The sequence below is a fragment of the Myotis myotis genome, unplaced genomic scaffold (genome assembly GCF_014108235.1).
Source record: "Myotis myotis isolate mMyoMyo1 unplaced genomic scaffold, mMyoMyo1.p scaffold_m19_p_18, whole genome shotgun sequence".
In the NCBI taxonomy this organism is placed as follows: domain Eukaryota; kingdom Metazoa; phylum Chordata; class Mammalia; order Chiroptera; family Vespertilionidae; genus Myotis; species Myotis myotis.
In genome coordinates, this window is record NW_023416322.1 from 22,830,031 (window position 1) to 22,856,578 (window position 26,548).

Below are 26,548 nucleotides of genomic sequence, written 5' to 3' on the forward strand. Positions count from 1 at the left end.
ACCACTGACCATTGTTGACCCTGAGGGCCACAAGTAGGCCAAGTCCCCTCTGATTCTGACCCATGCCATAGTGTTCCATGAGGCTGAATGTCACGGAGGTCATGTGGCTGCACACATCTGTTGCCAGGGTTTGCCAGCTGCCTCCCCTGTTTGCTGGGTTGGGCAGCAAAAGACTAAGTTGGCTTCTCACTAAAAGATGTTTACCGCCACGTATCTTGCTTGTCTTGCTTTCAGTGGGCTCTCCCCGAAGTCCTGTGAATAAGACCACCCTGATGTTGATCAGCATAAGCAGCTGTGTGATCGGCCTGGTGTGCTCCTCCCATGTCAGCTGCCCGCTCGTTGTCAAAATCACCCTGCATGTCCCTGAGCACCTAATCGCTGATGGTGAGCCCACTTCTGAGATGCAACTTCCTTCCCAGTGAGGAAGGTTTTGGGTTCGGCAAGAGGGTATAGAGAAGCCAGGGTCATGGTTATAGTTACCTATGACTATAGATGAAGGGAAAATAAACACAGATAAATAGGCTTAGGACAAAACTGGATTGTTCACTGTGAAATCAAAAAGCAGGTTAAAAATACTGAACAGGTCACCTCTTCTCTGTGCACACTCCGTTTCCCATTTCTGTTGTTTGTCAGTATCCCCCATCTTGGTAGAAAAATGCAGAGCATCCCAGATCAGGTAGGTTGATACAGATTCCTGTAGCCCCTGATAGGGGAGAAGCTGAGTGGAGGAGCAGAGGTATTTCAGAATCAGCCGTGCCTCAGTTTGGTATGCCCTGGTGAGAAATTCCTAATTGTAGTAACTTAACTAAAACTCCATAGTAACAATTTACTCTAATCCAGGAGACTCCACTATAATGAAGGAGTGATATAGGTTCTGAGAGCTCCCGGATTAGTTCAGGCCAGAGCACCTGAGCGACTTGCTAGAATCTGTTTTCTTTATGGCTGTAAGGCTGAAAACAAGTGGGGACTGTCCCCACTGTCAGGGGGCCTGTTCTTTAATGGCCAGTAAATATGGGCAGCAGGTCTTTGTCCTTGGATGAGTGCCAGTGCCTGTGGCCGGGTCTGATGGAGCAGCGCCATGACCATCACAGAGCTGCTGTGCCCCTGGATCCCTTAGGTCCACCCTAGTGGGCATGACATGGTGCAAGGCAGCAGGGGACAATGCAGTGAGACATCCAAGGGGTGGCCTTGCTTCCATTTGGTGGTACTTTTCTTGGGTACCAGCTCATGATGGCCCAGAACTAGTAGAAGGAATGGCCTTGGACTGGGGCTAATCTTCAGAGAGTGTGTATGTATTTGTGCTTGCATGAATGTATGTGTTTCTTTGTGTGTGCAGGTTTGTGTGTGCGTGTGTGTATATGTATGTTTGTGTGTATATATTTCTGTGTGGATATGTATATATGTTTTATGTGTGTTTGTGTGGATATGTATCTGTGTTTATTTTTGAGTGTGTGCTTCTATGTGTTTGTATGTTTCTCTGTGTATGAGTATTTTCTATTTGTGTGTGTGCTTGTGTGTGTTTGTGTGTATGTATGGGTTTTTGTGTGTGTGTGTGTTGTGTGCACTCAGGGCATGCCTTCTCTCTCTCCCCTGCAGGGAGCCGATTCATCTTGCTGGAAGGGAGCCAGCTGGATGCTAGTGACTGGCTGAACCCTGCCCAGGTGGTTCTCTTCTCTCAGCAGAACTCCAGTGGGCCGTGGGCCATGGACCTCTGTGCCCGACGGCTCCTGGACCCCTGTGAACACCAATGTGACCCCGAAACTGGTAGGCGGGAGCGCCGGGCAGCGGGTAACTGTCAGAGATCATGCCTCTTGCAATCACCTTTTTGAAACCCAGGCAGTCCCTCCCAATTACCCCACTGCAATTGGGGGCCTAGACCGGTCGAACTGCCAACATCGTGGGCCCCTGAGCATGTTGGTTTTAAAGGTGGGGTCATCTTCTGGCAGAAGCCTGGGGAGCATCCTAATTGTAGCCCCTGGCCACACAGATCAGTTTGGGATGATATCCGCAGCCCATTAGCCATCCAGTTGGGATGTCCAATACTAGGGCTAGATTTCTTATGCTTGTTTATTGTAGAAAATTTGGAAAAATCTAGCAAAGCTTATAGAAGAAAGTTATAATCATCTATAATTCTGTCTCCTGCAGAAATCATTTTAAAATTTTCATGTCCCCTCTTCTATTTTTTGTCTATGCATGATGTTTAGAGGCCTGCAAGCACACAAAGTCCAGTTGTGTTTTCTTTATTCTTCTTCACTTATTCTATCATGAAAGTTTTCCAGAACATTAAACAATCCTCAGTAGTATAATTTTTTAATGGCCTTTTGGTATCCCTATGTGTGTGCATATTAATGCTCATTTAAATAATTCTCTTATTTGACAATTAGGATGCTTACAATTTTTAATTTATATAAATACTACTAAACTGAATATCTTTCCACATAAATGCAGGATACATTTGAAGTTATTTTCTCCCGATAAATCTTAAAAGAGGATTACTGGTCCAAAGGGTATAGACATCTTTCAGGTGTTATATCATCAAATTGGGCAGGGGCTTCACTGAGAGGGTCCACATTCAATGTCATACATCAGGACCTCAGTGCTTAAGCGCCAAGATGTCCAGCAGTATGGATCCCTCCTTCCAGGAGGCTTTGCATTTCACTGTGGAAGGAGGCGTCTACAGTCATCTCTGTAAGATTTGTTTCCAATAGATTCAGGACAACAAATAGATCTTTCCCAGAGAAGTAGTCTGATGCATTAGAACAAAGGAAAGGGATGTAGGGACAACTCCTCAAGAGAAATGTTGCTGGAGGCAGGGGCCAATTCCTCATGTACAGCCCTCCTATACACACACACACACACACACACACACACACACACCTGATATGCATCTTTTTTTTAGATGCTAGGACTGAAGTTGAGTACAGGAGGTCCATTTAGTCCTTCTGTTATAGTCCACTAGAGACCTGGTGCATGAAATTCATGAACGGGTAGGGTCCCTAGGCCTGGCCAGTGATTAGGGCCTTCTGGCTGCTGGCTGGGGCCTTCCTTCGTTCTGTGCTGTTCCCTGGTGGTAAGCACATGACATAGCAAGTGATCAAAGTGTCCTGAGGGGACACTTTGCATATTAGGCTTTATATCTAGACTAGAGGCCTGAAGATTCATGCACCAGAGAGAGGGGTCCCTCAGCCCGGCCTGACCCCTCTCACAGCCTGGGAGCCCTCAGGGGCAGTAGGCAACCCGGCGATCAGGGGAAGGCGATGCCCCCATCACACCTCTGCTGCTGCCACTTCTGGCAGCACAAGCCTCAGCCAGCCCTGGTTACCTGAGCCTCAGGCGGCTCTGGGTGGCTGGGCAGCTGCCATCTAAGGCTTGCCTGTGCCTCAGGCCTGCCCTAGCATCTGGGCAGCCAACATCCCAGGCTTGCCTGTGCCTCTAGCCAGCCCTGGGTGCCTGGGGGGCTGAGGGCGGGTCTGGCTGCACCGCGTACCTGCCAACCCCCCATCCCCCATGCGGGGCTGAAAGGACTGGGGGACTCCGGCGGGGCTGAGGGGACTGGACGCCGCCATCTTGTGGCTATGGGTGCCGCCATCTTTGTGATGGTGTGATGGTCAATTTGCATATTCCCTCTTTATTAGATAGGATTATTCTATGTTTTGAGGGGGGTAATGGGTCACTGCAACATCTAAAGTTCACCTTCTTAGGTCTAAAAGTTTTCACGTGGGCCCATTGCAGATTCCAGGCCCCCATATGGAGGAGAGAGTACAGCATTTTGAACATCTGATGTTTAAGGCTGTGCTTACTTGCTGCTCTTCCCACGCTGTCAGGCAAACACCAAACCAAACAGATGGGCTGTGCACCAGACCCAAATCCATTGTGCTTGGAAGAAAGAAAACGAGTCATCTCAGAGGTGGGGGTCTCTCCATGCGCTGAGGTAGTCTCTGGTCCCCCCACAGACTTGAATGATGAGAACCTGGGACAATCTCAGTTGTTAGACTCATGTCTCAGAGAAGCATAATTGTCAGAAGGCTTTGGAAGCTTCTGAGGTTTCTAAGAGCAGGAAGCACTAATTACATGTGGAAAGAAGGGATCAGTATTTGCAGCTTGGTGGGGTTTCAGAGATAAACTGCCTCCTTATTTTAGATCGATGCTCGAATTCCCCAAGAAGGCACATGACTTGTCCAAAGTCCCACAGCGACCCTTGGTAGAGTCTATGCTCTATTGTTAAAGCAGAATAGATGTGGGATTATAAAGGGCTGGTCAATTTCCCATGTCAGATCCAGCACACTTGTCATTCAAAACTTATACGCAACACCATTACTGAGCATCACTGCTTCCTTAGCCAAGAGCTCAGGAAGCTGAATGTCCACAGGGATGCTGCCGTTCCATCTTTGGTGCCTCCCAGATGTCTCACTTCCAGTCCTTGCTGAAATGGACTTTGGGTCAGTTCCCCTGCTAATGGCTTCCCAGTATCCATGACAATTAATGGATTTCCAACTGGAAAGCTTTAGAGGGAGACTAAAAATAAGAACCAAAACCCTACAACAGAGCTGAGGCACAGAGTCTTCATTTGGGTTAGCAGCTGAGAGATGATGGTGCGGAGAATTTTATTTTCATTAATGCTGGAATTAGAAACGCTCCCTCTTTCCGCCTTGATTCTCTGGGCACATGGGATGATGTGGTCATCCCACATGCTCATCAGCAAAAAATTTTATCACCTCCCACACTCCATCCTAGAGCCTTTCTCCAACGAGCTGGGTGTGGGAATTGGCTGCAAGTCAAGTTGACGTTATTTTTGTAATCCTCCAGCTCACTGGGAAATGTCATAGTGTTGGAACATGTGCTTTCCCAGCCATGCTGAGGGGTCCGCCCATGGAGATGGGTGGAACTGGGCAAGGGCACGTGAATACTTCTCCATACAAACAGGCACTCAGTCTCTGCAAAGGAGCCACCTCTGGGGCCTGGAACATTCCCTGGGCATCCTTCCAAAGTCTTCCAAAGTTAGGCATGTGTCTGCTCATCACCTGCACAGTTGTCTGAATACCAGGTGTGGCAGGATAAGGGGCCCCCAGAGATGTCCACGTCCTAACCTCTAGAACCTGTGACTGTGGTATGTTACATGGAAAAGATGAATTGAAGTTGTAGGAGGAATTTAGGTTGCTAAACAGCTGCCTTTAAAACACAGCCAATGTCATCACAAGGGTCCTTAAAACTGGGAGAGGGAGGTAGAAGAGGAGGTCAGAGTGATGTGATATGGGCAGGACCCCACCAGCCATCGCTGGCTTTGAAGATGGAGGGAAGGGTCATGAACCAGGGAATCTGGGCACCCTCTAGACCAGGGGTGGGCAAACTTTTTGACTCGAGGGCCACAATGGGTTCTTAAACTGGACCGGAGGGCTGGAACAAAAGCATGGATGGAGTGTTTGTGTGAACTAATATAAATTCAAAATAAACATCATTACATAAAAGGGTACGGCCTTTTTTTTTTTTAGTTTTATTCATTTCAAACGGGCTGGATCTGGCCCGCGGGCCGTAGTTTGCCCACGGCTGCTCTAGACAGTGGGAAAGGCAAGGAAACAGATTCTCCCCTAATGCGTCCAAAAACAACCTTTAGACCAGTGATGGCGAACCTATGACACGCGTGTCAGAGGTGACATGCGAACTCATTTTTTTTGGTTGATTTTTCTTTGTTAAATGGCATTTAAATATATAAAATAAACATCAAAAATATAAGTCTTTGTTTTACTATGGTTGCAAATATCAAAAAAATTCTATATGTGACACGGCACCAGAGTTAAGTTAGGATTTTTCAAAATGCTGACACGCCGAGCTCAAAAGGTTCGCCATCACTGCTTTAGACATAGCCCAGTGAGACTCATGTCAGATTTCTGACCTACTGCAAAATAATACATTTATGTTGTTTTAAGCCACTATGTTTATGGTAATGTTTATGACAGTTATGGAAAACTAATATACTAGAAAAGAGAAAATGATAGAACAAGAAGGAGCATTGTTGTGTGACCCTTCATATCATTCCCACCCAATTTATTGAGGGTGGTTTCATAGATTTTGTGAAGATGTTTCTGGAATCTATGGGAGAACCTGGGCTGAGGTTATTTGCTGATCTGTTTTCCATTCCAGCCACCCTTTGCCCTTCTAGGAATTGTGCTATTGGGGTGGGGAGTGTAATGTGGCTAAAGTTCTTAACTCAGTGCCTAGAAGCCCTTTGCCAACTGCATATTGATGTTCTCTCCAAATCCTTCCAGATCTGGAATCCTAGGTGTGTCTTTGCTCAAATTGGGCTAACTACAAGCTCTAAGGTCGTAAAGCTTTACGCCCAGCTGGATCCAGCCAAAGGTTGACTTTTCCTGTACTTTCTAAGGGTTTTGTTGTGGTTGTAGGTTTGTTTGATTATTTTTTTATGGAGACACAGACCAACGATTTTGGTGACCTTTCTCTGCACTCCCTTCCTGGCCTCAGTTCTGCCATGTGGACAGCTGGGAAGTCTTCACACATCTTCTCAATTTCACAGACCCTCATTGTCATTTCAAGATATGTAGGTTTATGGTCTGCCAGGAGCACAGCCCTCCAAGCTCAATTAAGTTGTAATCATCACCCAAGATGTGTCCCTAAATTTCTTTTGTCCCAGATCTTTCCATAAGCCAGTCCCCACCATGCAAAAATGTGTAAAATCTGGTGAGGCCATTGACCAGTTTTCCAGACTCAACCTAGCCCTCCTCTTTCTGTGCTCTTAGCCACTGCCTACTTTCCTCTAGCTTTCTCTAGTTTTTGAAACCAATTTGGCTGGGTAGCACAGCCTTCATTTTGTTCCTGTCACCTAGAGTGCCCGCTCACTAACGCATCCTTTTGTGGCGTGATTAAAACACCTGCCTTCAGGATGTACGTTGGGCTCATTGCCCTCTGTCTGGCCTCCCAGAGTCACACAGGATTGCTTGATTCTGGGCCTGGCTTTTGCCTGATATCTCCACAAGGAAGGAGATAAGGCAGTTAGATATTACCCAAGTCCACGTCTTGCAAGAATTGCCCTTTTTAGAGAAAACACACCCAATTCCATCTTATGAAAGCCCTCATCTACCTGAAGGAGAGAGGGAACTCAGAACTTACAGCTTTCCTTTGTATCCAACTCACAGAGAATGTGTGGTGAACCCAGTCGTGTGAGGAGCCCTAGCTATAAGGTCTTTCTCTAATCCTTCCATGAGATTGGTGCCTCAGTCCTCAACTGTAAGCAGGAAATGGCAAAGGTGCTACCCATCATACAAGGTCCCTCGAGGTGTCAGCCTTCAGGTGACCAAGCACAGATCAGTGTGGCCATCTCCAGGTGGCGCACAGATCACCTCCTGGTGGGCTTCTGCCCTCTGGTGGTGTGGTTGCCTGTGAGGGCATCCATCCTGTTTGGACATGTATTTGTGGCTTTGACACCCCTTTCCATTGGATCCTATGAATACTGCCACAGAGTCAGCACGTCATGTGTTCCCCGCCATCTGCCGCAGCAGATGCAGAGACTGTAACACCTCTAGCTTAGGAGGGCATCCAATATCCTTGTGGGGTCTTTAAAATTCACAGCTACCAGTAGGAGCTTGTGCTTGCACGACAACCCTCTTAAAGTCAAGATTTTGTAGTGGGTTGCCATAGCAACTTTCCTCGTCAAGTCTGATCTCCCTACAGTCTAGATGGCCAAACTGGTTCTGAGAAGTGATACAGAAGTCGCAAGTTTGGTGGGTTCCAGAAATGATCATTGAGAGGCAGATTTTGGATATCCTCAAACTCTATCCTGATGTGTTGGAACATGTCTCTGTTGCTCTGACTTTGATCTGCATATGCCATTATATAGAGAAAAGCTTTATCTGTTGTCAGCAGTGTTTCCCTACATAGGAGTGAGTGAAGGAAACCTCATAAGGAGATAATGACTATGAAGGCAGTTTGAGAAATGTAGATGTGCCTACCAATGGTAGATATTGGCATCATTAGGAAAATCAGGCTCTGCTTGAACTCTGAATTGTTACTGCACTTACTCTTACAAGTTTTGTTGTAACTAGATATCAAATGTAGAAGAAGGACTCCCTTTTTTGTCAGTCCTTAATTCTAGGCACGGTATCCAACCAAGGCCATTCTAAGAGTCAGAGTAGAGTGATGGATTTGACAGCCTTTTGAGGTTACCTCTTATTTGTAATATCATCTCTTGTCTAATGTCCACGAGGACAGTTAGGAAATTATCTCCTTTAGGGAGAAACATAGCTGGGCCCTAGAACCATTAACTGGCTTAGATATTTGCATCTTGGCTGAGGTGGTGGTGGTGGTGGTGGTGGTGTTACCTATAAATTTAGGGCAAATTAATTAATTTCATTTGGAAATTAATCCATTAATTAATTTCATTTGGAAATTAATCCATTCCACAGTATTTATAAAAGTCTTACTCATATGGGGGAAAGCTGACATTGTTCTTGCCCTTATCTAGTTTATAGCCTAGAGTTCATGCTTTCTTTGGAATTAATACAAACAGCCTTCATTTGAAAGCCTTATCAGCTGTCTAATTTTAAGCTGTTTTTTCCTGTGTTCAACTCATAGCTGCCTGAGCTCAGTACCACTGATGCCGGTAGATTGTAGTCTGTTGTGGAGATAGCCCATGTGGAAGCCTGAATTTGCTAAAGTTACTAACCTGATGGTTTCTTTTGACTCCCCACTAACTAAGAAATGACTCATTTTCACTGCACCCCTCAGCACCTTGAGCAGGTGTGGGGGAAGAAAATGCCTGCCATCTGGGAGTGAGGAGCTGATGGACAGTGATTTATAGGTCAATCTTGAAATGAATAGTTGAGCTAAGATTCTGTAAGCACCTTCTCAGAGTCTACTCAGCTCCTTTCCTCAACACTTCATTTGCCTTGTTTTTTTTCTTTGAAAAGAGAAAAGATCACTCAAAGCTATTATTCTATTAATATCCTTGTTAAGTGTCTCTTAAAAGGGAGATACAGAAACTATATGCCCCTGGTCTCCTTAGGGCAGTGATGGCGAACCTATGACACGCGTGTCAGAGGTGACATGCGAACTCATTTTTTTGGTTGATTTTTCTTTGTTAATAGCATTTAAATATATAAAATAAATATCAAAAATATAAGTGTTTTACTATGGTTGCAAATATCAAAAAATTTCTATATGTGACACGACACCAGAGTTAAGTTAGGGTTTTTCAAAATGCTGACACACCGAGCTCAAAAGTTTCGCCCTCACTACCTTAGGGCATAGCCCCTTTATTATTTACACATTTCAGGAAATCACACCCTACAAATGAAATAATCAGCCTGTAAAAGAGTTAATGCAAGTGCTTTAGTGGAACTGGTCTTTGTAGTGTAGGGATTCATAGTATTGCATAAGGAATTATTAATATGAGGAAGCAGCAACAATATTCAAGATTAGAGCTAAGCAGAGCAATGGTTCTTAATCTTGTGGGGCTCTTGGATATACTTGTAAACCTGACGAAAGTTATGAAATTTTTGACAGGAAGCTGCATATATATATATATATATATATATATATATATATGCAGTTTAGCATACAATTTCATGGGGATTGTAGGCCTCTTGGTATACTAATGGGGTAACTAATGATAATGAAGCATAGTAATATCCTAAACAAATATAGAATTGTGAGTGAGCCTTCTGTTTAGCAGCCAAAATGATTATCTTCTTTCATTTAAAAACTAAAACCCAGAGTCCCTGTAAAACCATAATTAGTTTAAGTGGCCTCCTGTATAGTAGTTGTTCTGTGGACTGGCAGCACGGCATGATTGGAAAATAGACCTGGAGTCAGACGGACATAGATTGAAATATTAACTTTGCCATTTACAGGCTGTCTCCAAGTCCCTTAATTTTCTGAGCCTCAGTTTCCCCTATCTGTATAGCATAGTCAATAATACCTACTTTTCAAGATTCTTAGAAATGTTTGATGAAATAACTCACTATGCACTCTTTATTTTTTTAATATTTTTTTTCTTTATTGATTAAGGTATTACAAATGTGTCCTTATCCCCCCACTTCACTATGCACTCTAAACATTTACTGATCGTCGAAAGTGTGTCTGGCAGTGTAATGGGCACCGAGGAAATAAATATGAACAAGTCCCTCTGCTCAAAGAGTTCCCAGGTTTTGTGTTTACAAGACACGTATACCAGGTGCTTTGTCAATGTTAGCTCTCTCTGGTAGTGAACATTATCACATGACGGAACTTGGAGGGATGGGTAGTGTGTTCATTCATGTGGGCAGTGGAAACAAAATGTATGACATCATGGGACTTAATGGTCTCATCCGTGTCACTGTAGAGCCCAAGTTTGATTGTCTCATATTAATTTTCCCCAAAACAGACATGTTAATCAATTCCCTTATGTTTCTTTTTCTTTCTCCTTACCCTGCCTCTAAGGGGAATGCCTCTGCTACGAAGGTTACATGAAGGATCCAGTACACAAGCACCTTTGCATTCGGAATGAATGGGGGACCAACCAGGGGTAAGTGAGGGGATGGCATGGTAGCCAGTCCCCAGATGTCACCCCTCTGTCACACAGGCCTGAGGTGGAGTCACCACATGTAGGGAGACAGAGCTAAAGGGTGGTTGGTTATATTCTGAACAGCGAATGGGTAAAAATGTCATGCTGTGTTTCCATATTTATACCATCTTAGTGACGTACCTATCAGCTTTTTCTCCTCTCCATTGACAAATTCAGAGATGACGTCTCTGACTCACAGCCCTCAGCTGGGATTTGAAAGCCAAGCTGTCCCTCTCCTTCTTGTAATAGTGTCGCCAGCCACGAGGATCCCACTGGCAGAATGTGGCTGCTGATTTGGTTGGAGGCACGTGAAGCCACAAGGACTCCCATATAGCTCTCCCAGGCTTGACAAGCTTTGTGAGACTGTCCTGAGTGGAAACTTGTTTTCATGGGGACTATCAGCAGGGGCGCATTGCAAGGACCCAGGGTGTGCTTGGTGTTGAGTAATAGTATTCTTTGCCTGATCCCATGTTACCAATTTTATGTGAGACCTTTGCTTTCCCCCAAGAACACGTGACTGGGATAAAAATGTTATCTATTGCATCTTTCTTTTTTTATGAATTTTTATTGTGACAAAATATACATAGTATCAATTTCACCATTTTAACCATTTTTCACTGTACAATTTAGTAGCATTATGTACATTCAAATTATAGTGTAACCATCACCATTGTCCTCCTCCTATTGCTTTTTGAGAGCATATTTGTGTTTTGTTTTGAATGCTGTGAGCTTGCTTTCTGCATTGGCTGGATTGTGGAAGAGAGCAAGGAGAAAGAGCTTAATAAACACTAACTAATAACAACAATCAATGGAACAGGGAAAACTAAAGAGAAATCAAGGCAAAAGCTCTCGGAGTGATTGCTTGGAGTGCAGATTAGAAATGTGTTTGCCGCAGGTCAGGGTGGAGAAAAGAAGCCACCGTCATGTCACTCATTGCTGTGGGGCACTGGGCCCCCTCTGTGTGATGTTGACGAGACCAAGCCTAGAATATTGGATATAGTTCTGGACTCTCAGAGTAATAAATATGGAGACGAATGGGTGAGAGTTTGGAGAAGAGCAATAAAAATGATTGAAGAGCTCAGGGGAATGATTTATGATGAAGGGATAGAACTCAATGCGGAGAACTTGGCCAGCTGATGACTAAGTCAGGGCATGATAGATGCCCGTAGATGTTAGGAGAGGGCAAATGTTCTGGAACGGGTTGAGGTTGAGGGATAAGGACAAGAGAGAATGAAGGTAGAGAAAGGAACTCTGAGTCACGGGTCAGAAAGCCTGGGGAAGTCAGAATGCCATGAAATGTTTCTGTTAGTGAAATTGAGGGATTGCTCCTTTTCCACTGAACTTGAGACCCTGTCAGAGAGGCTGTCCACAAAAGTCAGAGAAAGGTGTTTGTAGGAGGGTGAATGCAAATGAGGTGGCATGTTGTGGAAAGACTGGCCAGGAGGGTAGAGGACTTGGCTAGCAGATGCCCTTTAGGGTCTGAATGAAGAGGGTCTCTGAAATGTTTGCATAGCTTCTGGGGAGCCAGGGTTTTTGCTTATGGAGGACTAGAATCTCAGTTGGCTGTGATTCTTATTGAGTAAAATATTGTAAAGGGTGATGGATAACCAGCTCTCTCTCTCTTAGCCTGCAAACTTCTTACTGAAGAAAACAATGGCAAAATGTCATTTCGCTTTCTGCCCTGCATGATCCATGCTGGCTCTCTGCAGTGATTGGATTTGGTGGCTAATGACTCAAGCCTCCACATCCTTTGCCTTGTAGACAAATCATGTGTGGATGGGCCTGACCTCACTTGGTAATTGCACACGACTTTGTTGTTCCCTCTGGCTGTGTGTAGAGACAGTCTTTAGGATGTAGACAAAAGCCTCCAGGGAAATGGCGGAAGCTCCACGTTGGTGTCATTTAAAATAATACAGGCTGCCGAAACCGGTTTGGCTCAGTGGATAGAGCGTCGGCCTGCGGACTGAAGAGTCCCGGGTTCGATTCCGGTCAAGGGCATGTACCTGGGTTGCGGGCACATCCCCAGTAGGAGATGTGCAGGAGGCAGCTGATCGATGTTTCTCTCTCATCGATGTTTCTAACTCTCTATCTCTCTCCCTTCCTCTCTGTAAAGAATCAATAAAATATATTTAAAAAAAAAAAATAAAAAAAAAAATAAAATAAAATAATACAGGCTGAAGCACTGAGGTACTGACTGACAGGAACATTAGCCCCAGGAAACAGACAAGGAGACCTAATCTGTCATTTCTATCTCTAATTCCCATTATTCTCTGATCATCACTGTCTACGTGGTCTCATTTTGGACACTAATAAAATAATGGAGCAATTGTTGGCGGGGGGTGACTATCTTCAGGATAATGGAACCAGAGTGATAAGCAGCATGAGTTTATGTGTATATAAAATAGTGCCAGACAGATGACTGCATTTTCCTCATAAAATGACAAGATAAATGAAAAGTGGAAGATGTCATACATCTTTATTTAAATCACAGACTCGATGCCACGCTTCCTTAAATGATTCTTACAAAAGTAATCTAAATTGATTTGAAGGGGAAGACTGTCACCTGACTTGATAACTGCCTGACAGATTGCCAACTAATGATACGTATTGGGGTATGATGGGAAAATCAATGGTAGGCCTCCTTTTCCTGAATATTTTATTTAACATTCCAGAAGGTGGAGGTAAGCAGCATGTGTGAGTATTTATGTTTTCACTTAGTATTCTCAGATTGCGTACATTAAAACAGCTGAACATTCTTTTGAGAACTGGCAGATCCTAGGCTAGTAATAGTTCAAAGGAATTCCCTTGGGAAAAATCTTGGTTAATATACCTAGGGAAAGATAGCAATAAGCATTCATGACTTTTAGACAAGGAGGAAAATTGATCAAGGACATAATACAAAAAAATTATAAATGGGGCACAGGAGTTTCACCTTTATTCAGCTTCTGCCTCATGCTCCGGTTTATCTGGACCCACATGTGAGGCTGTTTGTGTGCATGTGAATGCATGTGTATGCATGTGTGTGTGTGCCTGCACACACTGGTTTGTTTATAGAAAGCCTTTCACCAGTACATGCCATTTATTCTCTTGCTCATTCGTGTTTTTAACACAGATTCATTCCATTACCTATTGTAGCCATGAATAAACTAGGTTACTAATTATAAGAAGGAAAATGTGATGTCTGCTGTGGAAGAACTAGTATCTAGATAAATGGGCACACAAGAAAAAATTACAGTGAATTATAAGAACTGTTAATGGGGAGCAAAGGTCTGTGGGATTATGGCTTCAGGGGTAATTTATGTGAGGTGGGAGAATCTGGAATGGGCTTCATGGAAAAGTTAGATTTTGAAGTCCTCTATTGAATGGAAACAAAGGTAGTGCTAGGCCGAGGGAACAGCCTATGTTAAGGCAGGGAGACAGAAGCAGCATGGTTTTCTAGGAATGGCAAGTAAACAGCTCAGTGTGGCTTAAGAGTACGGTTTACAGAGGCAGGAGAGGCTGAGAAGGTGGGGAGGACTAGATCTCCACAAGCTCTTGCTCTTGGACATTGAAGCTCTGGGCACAGGCCTCCAGAATTGGTAGCAGGATGGAGAAGTTCCAAGGTGTCTGTATATTTTGTGGGGTATTTTCTTACATTGTGTTTCTGAACCCCTCAAAATAATTTAATCCTAAAAAGAAAACAGAAACTACAGCTAACACATATAAAACCTCTTGAGACTATCTAAATTTTTATTGATCTGGATTCTATAAGTAAAGTATAGACCTAAAATTACCCTGTAGATAAAATTTGTTAAGACAAAATAGCAAATAATGACAGAACTGGGGACCATATGTGCAAGGCATGTGAATCAAATGGGTTGCAACCATTTTTGCTGACTCTTGTTCTGCCAAAAACGGCCAAGGAGAAGCTAGGAGGGTGAGGCATTCACATGGGTATCTGGGTGGGGAGCCAGTCACTGTAGCTCACCCAGGTGACAGGATTCAGGTGGAAGCTTGTAAAGTCACTGAGCTCCTTACACAAGAAGCTCCTATTCACTAAAAGGAAAAATAGCATCAAAAGGATATAATAAAGTTATGGGTGACATTTCTCGTGAGTTATTAAAAGAACATGCATGCTTGAAGTTATATCCTTGGTTCATGAGGTTGGCAACAAAATTATTTCCTGCCACAGCAACCTGGCGACTCTGCTGCCTGACAGAGGGCCAGGATGGAAGGGTCCTTCCCCAGCCCTGGGCTTTGCCATGTGTCGTCTAACCTGTGTGAATTCACTGAACATCACCTAGGCCTCTCATCTCCGTGGCTGCGTACACACAGCCAGGGCCAGTTAGGGTCTCTTTGATATTTGTTTTCTAGAGCAACAAGGACAAATTGAAATTTTTCACAGATGAGAAGTGAAAACAATAAATGAGGGTGGAGGAGGCAAAAGAGATTGATATGAAAATATTAGAGGAGGAAAAACAAATTTATTTAGCTACTTTAGAGAATATTAAGGAAGACTATACTAGTGGTTTTTTGTTAAATTAAAAGTGTACCCAAGGGCCTCTAGATAACATTTTCCAGAACACCGGTATTAGATTAAATTCATGCATGTGAAGATTCCCGGTAAATAATAGTCTGATTTCTTATTCTGGCATCTCCGATACAGAGGGCAGCTCCAAGGAGATTCCGCCCGAGAGACCTATCGCATATCACTCGCTTTCCGTGCTGAAGGATGGTGATAGAGCGATAATTCATGAGAGGGGGAGGGCCCTGCTGTGGGAAATGAACAGGTATTTCTCCAAGGTGTTAGGAGCTGATGTCAGGAAAGGCCCTGCTCATCAGCACACCTCCTCCTCATACCGCCTACTCAGGAGGCAACACAATTTCCATGATGTCTCCAGATTAGTGCACATGCACACACATGGACACAGGTGCACACACACGTATGCATATATACACACACAGACACAGCCCACGCTGCCTGAATACGTCCTTTCCATTGTCCCAGGATCTTATCATTCTGTCCTGCTTCTGCAGCTCCTCCCTGCTGCTCACCCTCTCAGAATGACTGCTTAGGGATTCTAACTCTGTATGTGGAGCCAGTGCCCCACCATGGAGTTTAGTTTCCTCTTCCACCCGAGAGCGAGATGCTGTTTGTCATGGTTGGCCTCAGTCTCTTTGTCTTGCTCATGCTTGGCAGGAGGTGGTTCTATTTGGGCCTGAATGATGCCCCTGACATTTTCCTGTTGTCCGCTCACAGAACAGTGGCCAGTGGCCTTGGGCAGAGTGCCTTTGCTTAGGTCCTGGGGCTTGAGCAGAGATCAGCTTCCATGGATTATTCAAAATGATCCCAAACTCATCCTTGCTTCTCATGGCCACTTAAAAATGAACAGGAACTTCCAAAGTGCAAATGCTAAGCCATTGTAGGCCAGTGATGAGAATGCTGAGCCCTTACTCTGATGCCAAACTCGGTCTTGGGCAGTGTTTGGCCTTCTGTGATCTATCCCTTCTCTTCAAATGTGACTCAGATGGAGGCAGGCAGTCCTATGTGACAGATGACATTTTCTGACTTTCCTTTCCTCATTTCTAGCTCATTATCTGGCTTTTATTCCCCTGCCCACATGCCTGTGCCACTGATGCCACTCACCTTGCTCCAGCCCCTCAGACAAGATTTGCTGGTCAGCCTGCTGCTGCCCCTTTATCTCTGGGCGCCCTCCACCCCCACAGGCAGCTGACCTGATTGTCTGTGCCCAGCTCTGGTCATTGCCATGCCATGTCCAAATGGGATTATCACCTCATTAGCTCTTTTTATTCTCCTTTCCTCTGTTTCTGTGTGTTTGTGTATGTGTGTGTTCACATGTGTGTGTCACTTTTTCTAATGATTCCTAACTTATTCACTTATTCCTAACAAGGGTTTCCGGTGTATTTGTATGGCCCTTTACTTCTCATTCTTCTTTTCTTCCCTCCCTTTTTCTTTACTTCTCCTTCTCAGAAGTTCATGTAAGTGTGCCTGTCTTTTATCCCACCAATTTCAATGTCAAAACAAAGGAAGAAAACACTTAGAATTCAACCTCAAGTCCCCAGGTTCTTCTCTCTCCAGAAGCCCCTGCTGTTGCCTGATTCCAGCTAAAACTTTGGGGCATAGAAGGAGATCAGACCCTCCCTAGTGATCAGGCAGGAATGGAGGGGTGGGCAGTGGAGCTCCCCCTACTGGGGCCTCCTTGTCCTGCTTCATGGGCTCAGGTCACCCAGGTGGCTTGGGGAAAGGCCACACTTTATTCTCTGCTCTATGAATTGGCCTCAGGAAGTCACATTGATTAGGGCAGTTATGCTCAAGTGAAAACATGTTTAACTCGATCCATTTTCACAAAAAGTGTGTGGTCAGTCAGCTAGCACAGAGTTACACTCCGTTCATGGCAGATAGACATTTGGCTGGGAAGGCAAGCGAGAGCCTAAACTAGTTCATGCACACCACTGCGGGTGGGGGAGCTCTGACAAAGGCTGTATGTGTGCTGATGGACACCTTTTCCTAATTCGCACAGACAATTGATGAGCTAGTGCCAACCCGGACAAGGCTGTGTCATTTTAGGCAATGCCCTTTGCTCCCTCTTAACCTGGTTACTCAGGACGATATATGAGCAAAACTGCCCTAGTCAATGTGACTCCCTGAGGCCAATTCATAGAGCAAACACTTAAGAATCAGCTGGGAGCTTATTTAAAATACTGATTTCCGGCCTGCCCCATAGCTTTTAAATTCATAGGTTTAGGAGAGGGCCCACCATTGACTCTGAAGCACAGGCAGACTCAGAGCCCTTCCTAAGCAAGATGTGGTGTCTCTAGACTCCTCGGGAGGGCATCGCTTACCAGAGGACCATTCTTTCCAATGAAAATAAGAACTAGTTTGTAGACTAGAAGCTGAGTACATCCTAAAGGATGCCTGCATTTTACTGATTGGGAAATAGGGGGGCAGTGAGGTGAAGACACTTGTTCAAGGTCACATGGCTGATGGCCAGGCTTTATAGTGACAGGTGAGTAGTGGCAGTCACTCAGGTAAATTCACAGTTCAGAGAGAGCACAGTGAGAAGAGCATATGACAGTCTGGACATCCGTGATCAGATGCTGATGAGAGGTGGACATTCTGTGTTACCCATCTGCTTCTCTGCACCCTCCTCCCCCAGGAATATGGGGACACATCTTTATCCCATCCTACCCCCGCCCCCCGTAATAAGCATCTGCAGTCCCCCTACAGTACTTCCCACTCCCCAGAGGAGGGTACACACACCATAGTGTTCTCCCTGATGATTCCAGTCACGGCACCAAGAGACTTATTTTAAACAGGGCCGGAGGTGGGAACACTCATATTTCCTGCAGCAAGACCAACAGGGTGAAAAAAAAATCAACCTCAATTTACCCTCCCATCTGCTCAAGAATGGAAGATAAATTGTTTCAATTTTTATAGAAATGAATGTTTTATGTCTTGTCCATGCTTTTCAGATAGGGTCCTGAATTTATATATTCTACCGAATGCATTGATGTTTTCCACTGTGAATGCTCTCTGGACCACCAGCTTCTTGGGTTTCAGTCTAAGAATACTAGGTCCGAGAGTGCTGTCACTTCCCCTGGCTTTGGAGAGCTTGACTATTTATCTTTTTTTCTTTAAAATAAACAGGAAAATAATCCACTCATTATTCCATGCTCAGAGAAAGCTACCATTACTATTGTGGCATATTTCCTCCCAGTTTCTTTTTGTATGCATAGAAAGTTTTGCTTCCCTCCTCAATCCTGTGTGTATTTTTGTTATTTGCATAATGTCACAGTGAGCATGTATGACTTGTACAACCACAAAATTTGCGGGGGAAAGATAAAGGAGGAAATTTCAAAAGTATCTTTGTGGTACTTTGGTTTTTCTCAAAACTTTCCATGGGAAGTTAGTCTTCAGGTCTAACTTATTACCCCTATTTTAACCTGATTTTGGAGGAAAGAAGAAAGTAGTTCAGGGTCTGGCATTTAGGTAAAAATATCCTCTGATATAAGCATGTCTGCAAGTCTGTATAACAAAGGGCTGAATGAACACCAGGCTGTGACCCTGACATTCAGCATAATATTTAAAGCAGTAGAACTTTAATGTCACTGAAGACTTTGAGCAGTCCTTTATAGAATGCAGGTTAATGGCTTTCATTTATTATTTTCATGTAATGTTTGGCTTAGTGTGTTTTTTTGTTAACATCATCTCTACTCTGGATAAAAATTCCACAAACTTGTTAAGAGGTGAGCAATTTGCAGTATTTCTGCCACTTCCCATTTCTGTGAAAACAATTTCAGGAAAAATAATCTTAAGGTTTAGTCTTCCTAGAGAAGGCATTTTGGATTCTTGTTCAAACATCTATATATCTAAAAGCCTAAGTGACCATTATGGCACAATGACCGGTCGCTATAACGCGCACTGAGCAGGCAGGCAGGTGAGAGGTTAGGGGTGAGCAGGCCGGCAGGCGTGTGGTTAGGGTGAGCAGGCAGGCGAGCAGTTAGGGACAAGTGGTCCTGGATTGCGAGAGGGATCCCAGATTGAGAGAGGGATGTCCAACTGCTGGATGTCCTAAACCAGCAGTTGGACATCCCCTGAAGGGTCCCGGATTGCAAGAGGGCATCAGCCGGGCTGAGGGACCGCCCCCCACCCCTGTGCACAAATTTTGTGCACCGGGCCTCTAGTTCATACTATAATTATCTTCTCCTAATTTTGACTTTAGATAATTTCAGAACTTTGAGAACAAACATTTTGTCACTGCACATTATTTTTACTTCATCTTTTTTCTTTATGTAAAAGCAATGCATGTAATTGGTAGAAAATATAGTAGAATAAAAAAGAACACACAGTAGTAAAAGGAAGAAATCCAAGCCACCCAGCATGCCATTCCCTGGAGAGAACATGCCCTGAACTTTAGTTTGTTTGGGTGTAATTTTTTTTTTTTACAAAAATTGCATCATGTTGTTTTATCTCTTGCTTTGTCATGAATGTGCACATGTTTCTATATTCACGTATCTCTCTCATATATATATATATATATATACTCAGTCCTAAGGTGCCCAGAGTCACACAGTGGAGAACGGACTGATGCCAACATTGAGGCTCTTTTAAATAAACCATAATGCAACTCAACGATTGCAAGAATCTTTTCCTTCCCTATGCTCTCCTTCCTACCAAGTTTATTAACCTTTACTAAAGGTTTTCCACACAGAGAATAACGTTGTTGGCTTGAGGAGATATAGCCCAAACCAACCGGACTTTCTGTTGAGGTTGGCCTTTAGGTCTGAGACACTGAGATGCGCGAGGGTGTCCAAATTTCTGTCATGTGGAACAGTGAAAGGAGACCCTAAACAGCTGCTCAAATGTAGCTCTGGCCCAGTCAGCCAGGGAGGTGGAGGATCCCCATGGGGCTGCCCAGACCACAGTTCTCAGCATGAACTTCCTCTCACCCTGAAATATAGTTGGGACCCCCTTGTTTGTAACCACAGGAGAAAGGTGACTTTAAATGGAGTGAGTGCTCGCCACTGTGGGATGATGACAAATTGGGAATGTATTCCCCACCAGGAGAAACCTGCCTGGAGTTGAATTAGCACCAATGAGCCCTGGTACTTAGCATTGCCTGGCCCTGTAGCATTCCCCACACTTTGCCCTTTGGGTACAGTCATAATAGTAGTGATATTCAAATTAGTAATAATAGTAGCTGATGCTTGTATAATCCTTTTGATGCAACAGCCACTCTTCCAAGTGCTTTTCATGTACCCATCAATTTAATTTTCATTTCAACACTGAAGTAGAAACTATTGTCCCATTATATAGGTGAGTCAGTTGAATATTGCAGCAATGTTGAGAATCTCATAGGCAAGAAAAGGGAATTTTGGTTCCTAAAGAGAACTTTCTATTGCCAAACTCCTCATGGGCTACTGTTCTGAGTCTCAGAATGAAAGCAGGAGAGAAGCTGCAATTCAGCCTTGAGGCTCTAGGAGAGGGAATTTAGAATGGATGTATAAATTAAAACAATGACAAGTATGTAGTGCATAGTTAAGCATCTTTTTCAGAATGATGCAGAGTCCTAGGGGAAGTGACAGTCATGGGAAGAACCTAGCTAGAGGCCCTAAAAAGTGCCATTGGCTGCTGCCTAATTCAGGTAAAAGAAAGAAGCACAGGGACACATCCTGGGGGGCCACAGGCTGGTGACTGTCTGAGGGAGGCAGGCACCTGTTACTGAGGAGCTCTGTGCTGTGGCTAATGTGAAATCATGGCCATGGGTGCAGGTCAGAATGGCCCAGTGTAGCAGAGGACACGGCCCAGCCCACACTGTGGACCCTGACCAGGATTGTGTTTGCCTATTTACTGGCTCAAAAGTGTGAGAATAAACACCTGGGCAGATCCTTGCTATTGGCAAAGATTTCAGAGACCTGCCCAGTGGGTCAGGAGGGACATCAGCACATATGAAGGATGGGGCCATCCATTTTCCCCAAGCTACTGGGCCTAGGGAGCAGGTAGTCTGGGACATGATCAGAGGTTTCTCTGGATATCATCAACCAGACTTCACTTAATGGCATTGGTCAAACTATCCCACTCTAGCCAGGAGGCTGTGAACACCTCACTTCCAAGAGGATTAATGTTCCCCTGCTCACATTTTTATCTGTGTGTCAGGCAGTGGTACATAATGGGTAGAGTGCTGAGCTGCTGTCAGACTGATTTGGGCTCAAATCTCACACAGTCTGATTTCTTCTACTTCAGAGCCCTGTTGTTTTGGCTAGCTTCATAACTTTTTAAAAAATATATTTTTATTGATTTCATAGAGGAGATGAGAGGGAGAGAGAGATAGAAACATCAACGATTGACCGGCTGCCTCCTGCACATTCCCCACTGAGGATCGAGCCTGCAACCCAAGCATGTGCCCTGACTGGGAATCAACCCTGATGACCTGGTTCATAGGTCAACCCTTAACCACTGTGCCACCTTGGCCAGGCACTTCATAACTTTTTTGAGCCTCAATTTCCTCACCAGTAAAAATAATAATAGTATCTACTTCATAGAATTAGTGTAAGAATTATGAAGAAAACCTAAATGAAACATGTTTTATTGAATAATGTTACATCAGCTGTGTAAACACTCAATACGTGATGGCACTAAGGTTCCAATCAATGATATTTTGCATTTGTCAAGGCCTCATTTTTGTTCTTTGAACTGCCACCCACTGATGTGATCTTAACCTCAGTTTGACAAGATGGGTTTAGAATAACCCAGCTCTACCATTTAAATTCCACAAGGGCATAAACAATGTCTCTTATATGTCATTACATTGTCATACCCTAACACACTGTCTGGCACCTAATAGGTGCTCAACAAATATTTGTTAAATAGATGAAGAAACATGTCCACCTTTGGGCAGGACTTCCACAGACCTCTGTTTTCTGATCATTGGATCTCTAGACTCTCTCCTGAGAGTGACAGATAACCTCCTCAATGTCAGTAAGACTATTAGCTGAATTACTGGCAGTTCTGCACACTCAGAGCTGGGAGCGCACTTCAAGGTCATAACTTGACACTTGGTATAAAAATCCCTCCTACAGCCTTTTCTCAGATGCCACCAAACAGTGTTCAAATACTCTCAGCAACAGGGGTTAGATTCTTTGAAAGGCAGCTACCTTATTGTTTTAATGCAGATTCTTAGACAGTTTTTTAGGCTGAGCCAAAATACGTTTTCCTATAACTTTTGACCTCTATGGTCAGCTCTGTCCTTTGGGACAATAAAGAATATGTTGATTTTCATGGTCTATGCTGAGGACTGGTAGCTTCTATAATGCCTTTGTGTGGATTAGAGAAATGTGCCCATCTGCTGCTGAGCCTGGGATGAGTGCCTGTGAACAAATAGGTCACCATGTATGGGTGGGCTACCTGGTAATGTTTCATGTAATTGTGACGATCTCTTCAACAAGCCTTCTCTTCTGAATACACCTAATTCTATCAACTTTCTTTTAGACTGCAAGTTTTCTGAAATATCCTACTGTTTTCTGCCTCTTCCTAGTTTGTCATTTTACCTGTCAGGCTGTGTTACCCAGGACTGATCAAATCACTCTGTAGCATATATTCTGCCTGTTTCTTCCTGTGCATTTTCTATTAATGAATTCTAAGCTAAGCTTGTATTAGATCCTTTAAGAAAAGAGTCATAGTGATGGCCAACTAAAGATATTTTTCAGAGGGACTGCTGTCAAAAAGAAGGTATGTTTAAGACAACATTTAATTGTCTTAACCTAAATTCAGGTCTTATGTAAAACCCTATTAAATTTTAGCTTTAGCCCGCTGAAATCCTTTGGTTCTTGACTCTGTTATCCTATGTATTAGCTACCCCTCCTACTTTACATGATCTGTAAATTTAATTAACTCACCTTCAATGACCTTCTCCATGTATCTGATGAAAGTGTAAAGAAAATACTCCCAAGCCCTGCTCCTATCAGAGACCTTCCTGCAGGTTGACCTTGACCCATCACTTGGAACTTGTTGGTTTCCTTGTTTAACTACACAAGAATTCACCAAATGTACAATCATTGAAGCCACATACATCTATCTAGTCCATATAAAAGATTATGTCAAGTGTCTGTCTCAGAATGGGTACTCAGTGCATCTTCTAAACCAGTGAATGAATTCCTCTCTAAAACCAAGATAGGTGACTCCTATGGCACCCTTTAAAATGCCGACCTAGAGATGCCATCAGAAATGGTCATAAGCTTAGTGTGGGACTCCTCTTTGTCAGTGAATTCCTTCCAGCTCTTAGACATCTTTGCATTCTTGTTTGTTTCTTTTTAATATTGATCCATCCTCTTTCCCTAAAGAGCTCAAAGCAATTAAAAATTTGCCTCCCCACTTTTCATGTGGCTCTTAGGCCATCTTTTCCTTCATGCAGGGTTTTCTTTCTGCTTTTACTTCTATTAGCATGTATTTTTTGCTGAATTTACTCCCAGGCCATGAGTTTTTGTTTCTTCTGTTTCTTCTAGTTAGTGTGTGTGTGTGTGTGTGTGTGTGTGTGTGTACACACAACCTCTTCTTTTGCTTTGGAAACAATCTGCTGTTTTCTAGTGAGGATCATCACCATGTGGCAGGGAGAGCTCATGCATGAGCTCTGTAAGCTCTGCCCCACATCTTGGGAGCTTTGTTTACCTGGATGTGCTCAATGACCAGAAACTCTGCACCCCTACCCTGAAGCTCAGCATTCCTCTCTGCATTTTTGAGCATGTATAGCAACAATTTAGCACTGCTTTTGGACCACGGACCCTGTGTCCAGCCCCACTGTTTGGCCTGGACACATGTACCAGCTCCACCATTGTAATGACAAAATGGCACATATTGCTTCTGTAAGGTGACATCCTTCAGATACTTGGTGGCTTTTTATGTATACACTAGTGGCCTGGTGCACAATATTTGTGCATGGAGGTGGGGGTTCCCTCAGCCCAGCCTCCACCCTCTCCAATTGGGGACTCCTTTGGGGATGTCCCACTGCTGGTTTAGGCCTGATCCCACACAGCCCTCTCACAATCTGGGAACACTGGCTCCTAACTGCTCATCTGCCTTCCTGCCTGATTGCCCCTAACCTTTCTGCCTGCCTGCCTGATTGCCCCTAACTGCCCTTCCCTGCCAGCCTGATCTCACCCCCAACTGCCACTGCCTGCCTGATCACCCCTAACTGCCCTCTCCTGCTGGCTAATTTGGTTCTGATTGGTAGGTTTCTGTGCCAGTCAGTGTCAAAAGCTCCGCCTCCTAGGCAGCCATTGGCTCCTCACAGTTGACCCAGATTTGGTTCTAATTGGTCAGTTTCTATGCCAGTCAGTATCTCTGGGCCTATCAATGGGGCCTGATCAGAAAGGTGTGGCTGATCAGGAAGGTGGGGCTGATCAGAAAGCCCTGGTGGAGGCCTGGAGAGAAATGGAGGCATGGCTGCTGGTCCACCCCGAGAGAAAGAGAGAGGCAAGTGCTGATCAACAGTTGCTACACAGGCTACAGATGAAACCCCACTTCTCTCTTCAGGCCTCTCTCGGGGCCTGATTCACAGTCCCCTCAGCAGTCAGTGCTGGGTTACCGCGCCTGCAGCTGCAGCAGTCAATGTTGGGTCACCACGACAACCCAGCGATGACTGCAGGACTGACTTCTGATTGGTCAAGCCTCCCGTCATGACGGACCCAGGGTTTTTATATATTAGGATACCCTTGATGGCCTGAACCAGTGGTCGGCAAACTCATTAGTCAACAGAGCCAAATATCAACAGTACAACGATTGAAATTTCTTTTGAGAGCCAAATTTTTTCAACTTAAACTATATAGATAGGTAAATTGTTATGAACTTAATTAGGATACTCCTAAGGCTTAGGAAGAGCCACAGTCAAGGGGCCAAAGAGCCACATGTGGCTCGCGAGCCACAGTTTGCTGACCACAGGCCTGGGCTGTTTCACAAGTATTCTTAAACTGAACATGGAGATTTGAACCTTTTACCTTGCTTGATTTTGTGGGGTTTTCTGAGTCAAGTGAATAGTGAACCATTTCCAGAGGTCACCTCTGGCTGCTTTTGGGAAGAGTAGCTCATGGGGTTTGATCTCATTCAGAGTATTGCTTTACAGGAGTTCTAATGATGTGACTATGAATAGCAGAAGAAAAGGTGATAACAGTAGCTAATATTTCCTGAGAGTTTACTGTGCCTGGCACATTTCTAAGAGCTTTCTGTGTGTTACTCTTACCATTACTCTTAAACCTATCCCCTTTTTTCAGATGAGGAAACAGGCACAGATAAGTTTGATAACTTTCCCAAAGGATGCACGATGGTAAGTGGCATAATTGGGATTCAAACCTAGGCAGGTTGTCTGGAGCCTGTGCACTTAACTCTTAGAGCGCCACCTGCACTCTGTGGACAAGCAGACTTGTGGGAGGCAAAAGCCCCTTCTTGTGTCTTGCCCCTCCCCCACAGCCCCTCCTTGGTTTCACAGCAGGCTGTGAGTCAGACAACTAGTGTGGCAGCAGGCATGGTAGTCAGGATTGCCCAGCAGCCCAGCCCATGTTCTCGGTTCTCCAGCTATGGGGGATTGAGCTCATGTGACCATCTCTCCATGGTGAGGAGCTTAATGGGTTTTCCTCCAAAGTCCTAGGAGCATTTGCACTTTGAAAGAAGCCTGTGGAAAGGTGGAGTTCAGTCCAGAGGAATGAACTACTCCAAGCATCAGTGAAGTCCATTTTGAGTTATTCAGGGTGCTCCATGAGAGCACAGAGAGGAGATCCATGTGTCATGGGCTCCTTTGTCAGGCCAGGCACTCTCTCTGGTACTTTATATCTGTTACCTTGTTCAAATGGTAATAGGTAATATTTTCTGAATGCTTTCTGTGTGAAAGGCATTATGTGTAAATGCTTTAGGGGTACTCATATAATTCCCTCCTTACATCTTACAGATGATAAAGCCATGGCACAGACAAGTCCAGTAATACTCAAGAGCACATAGTAGGGATGGAAGGAGATGGAATGGCCCCAGCATTCCATCTGGCTCTGTGTCCAGACTCTCAGTGTGATGAGTGAGAACAAGTGTGGCCAATGGTTAGCCTCTCAGGATAGGTCCCTCCCAGCACTCAAGGCTCCAGCTGCCTACTCTTAACCGCATGTCTTTGTTTACTCTACCTTCTACCCACGTTTGCTCAGGACATTTTTCCCCCTCTGGGCCCCCCCCCCCCTACAATGCCTGCCTCCTAATTCTATTCATTCTCTAAGATACAGCTCAAACATCTCCTTCATAATGCCTTCCCTAGTTCCCCAATGGGAAGCTGTCTCTTCTTTGGCCTGCCTCAGGTCTGTAATTCTCTCTTATGTCCACAGCCACATTTGCCTTGTGTTATTCTATCTCTAGACTCATCTTGATCCTCATAGACTCTAAGACTATTGGAGCAAGGGCTTAATTTTGAGCCTCCTTCACAAGTACACAATGTCTTGCACATAGTAGGTCCTCAATAAAAACAGAAT

At 44.4% G+C, this 26,548-nt stretch overlaps 1 protein-coding gene across 2 annotated transcripts in view; it reads left to right on the forward strand.

Annotated features, from left to right (window-relative positions):
- ASTN1 (astrotactin 1) overlaps window positions 1-26,548 on the forward strand; it is a 285,725-nt gene that overhangs the window by 140,132 nt on the left and 119,045 nt on the right. Inside the window, exons 6-8 of one of the 2 annotated variants that reach the window (XM_036344655.1) lie at window positions 235-384; window positions 1,597-1,788; window positions 10,429-10,513. In XM_036344655.1, the coding sequence (XP_036200548.1) occupies window positions 235-384; window positions 1,597-1,788; window positions 10,429-10,513 (427 nt within the window). The remainder of the gene's footprint in view (window positions 1-234; window positions 385-1,596; window positions 1,789-10,428; window positions 10,514-26,548) is intronic. The other variant, XM_036344656.1, reaches the window with a different exon arrangement.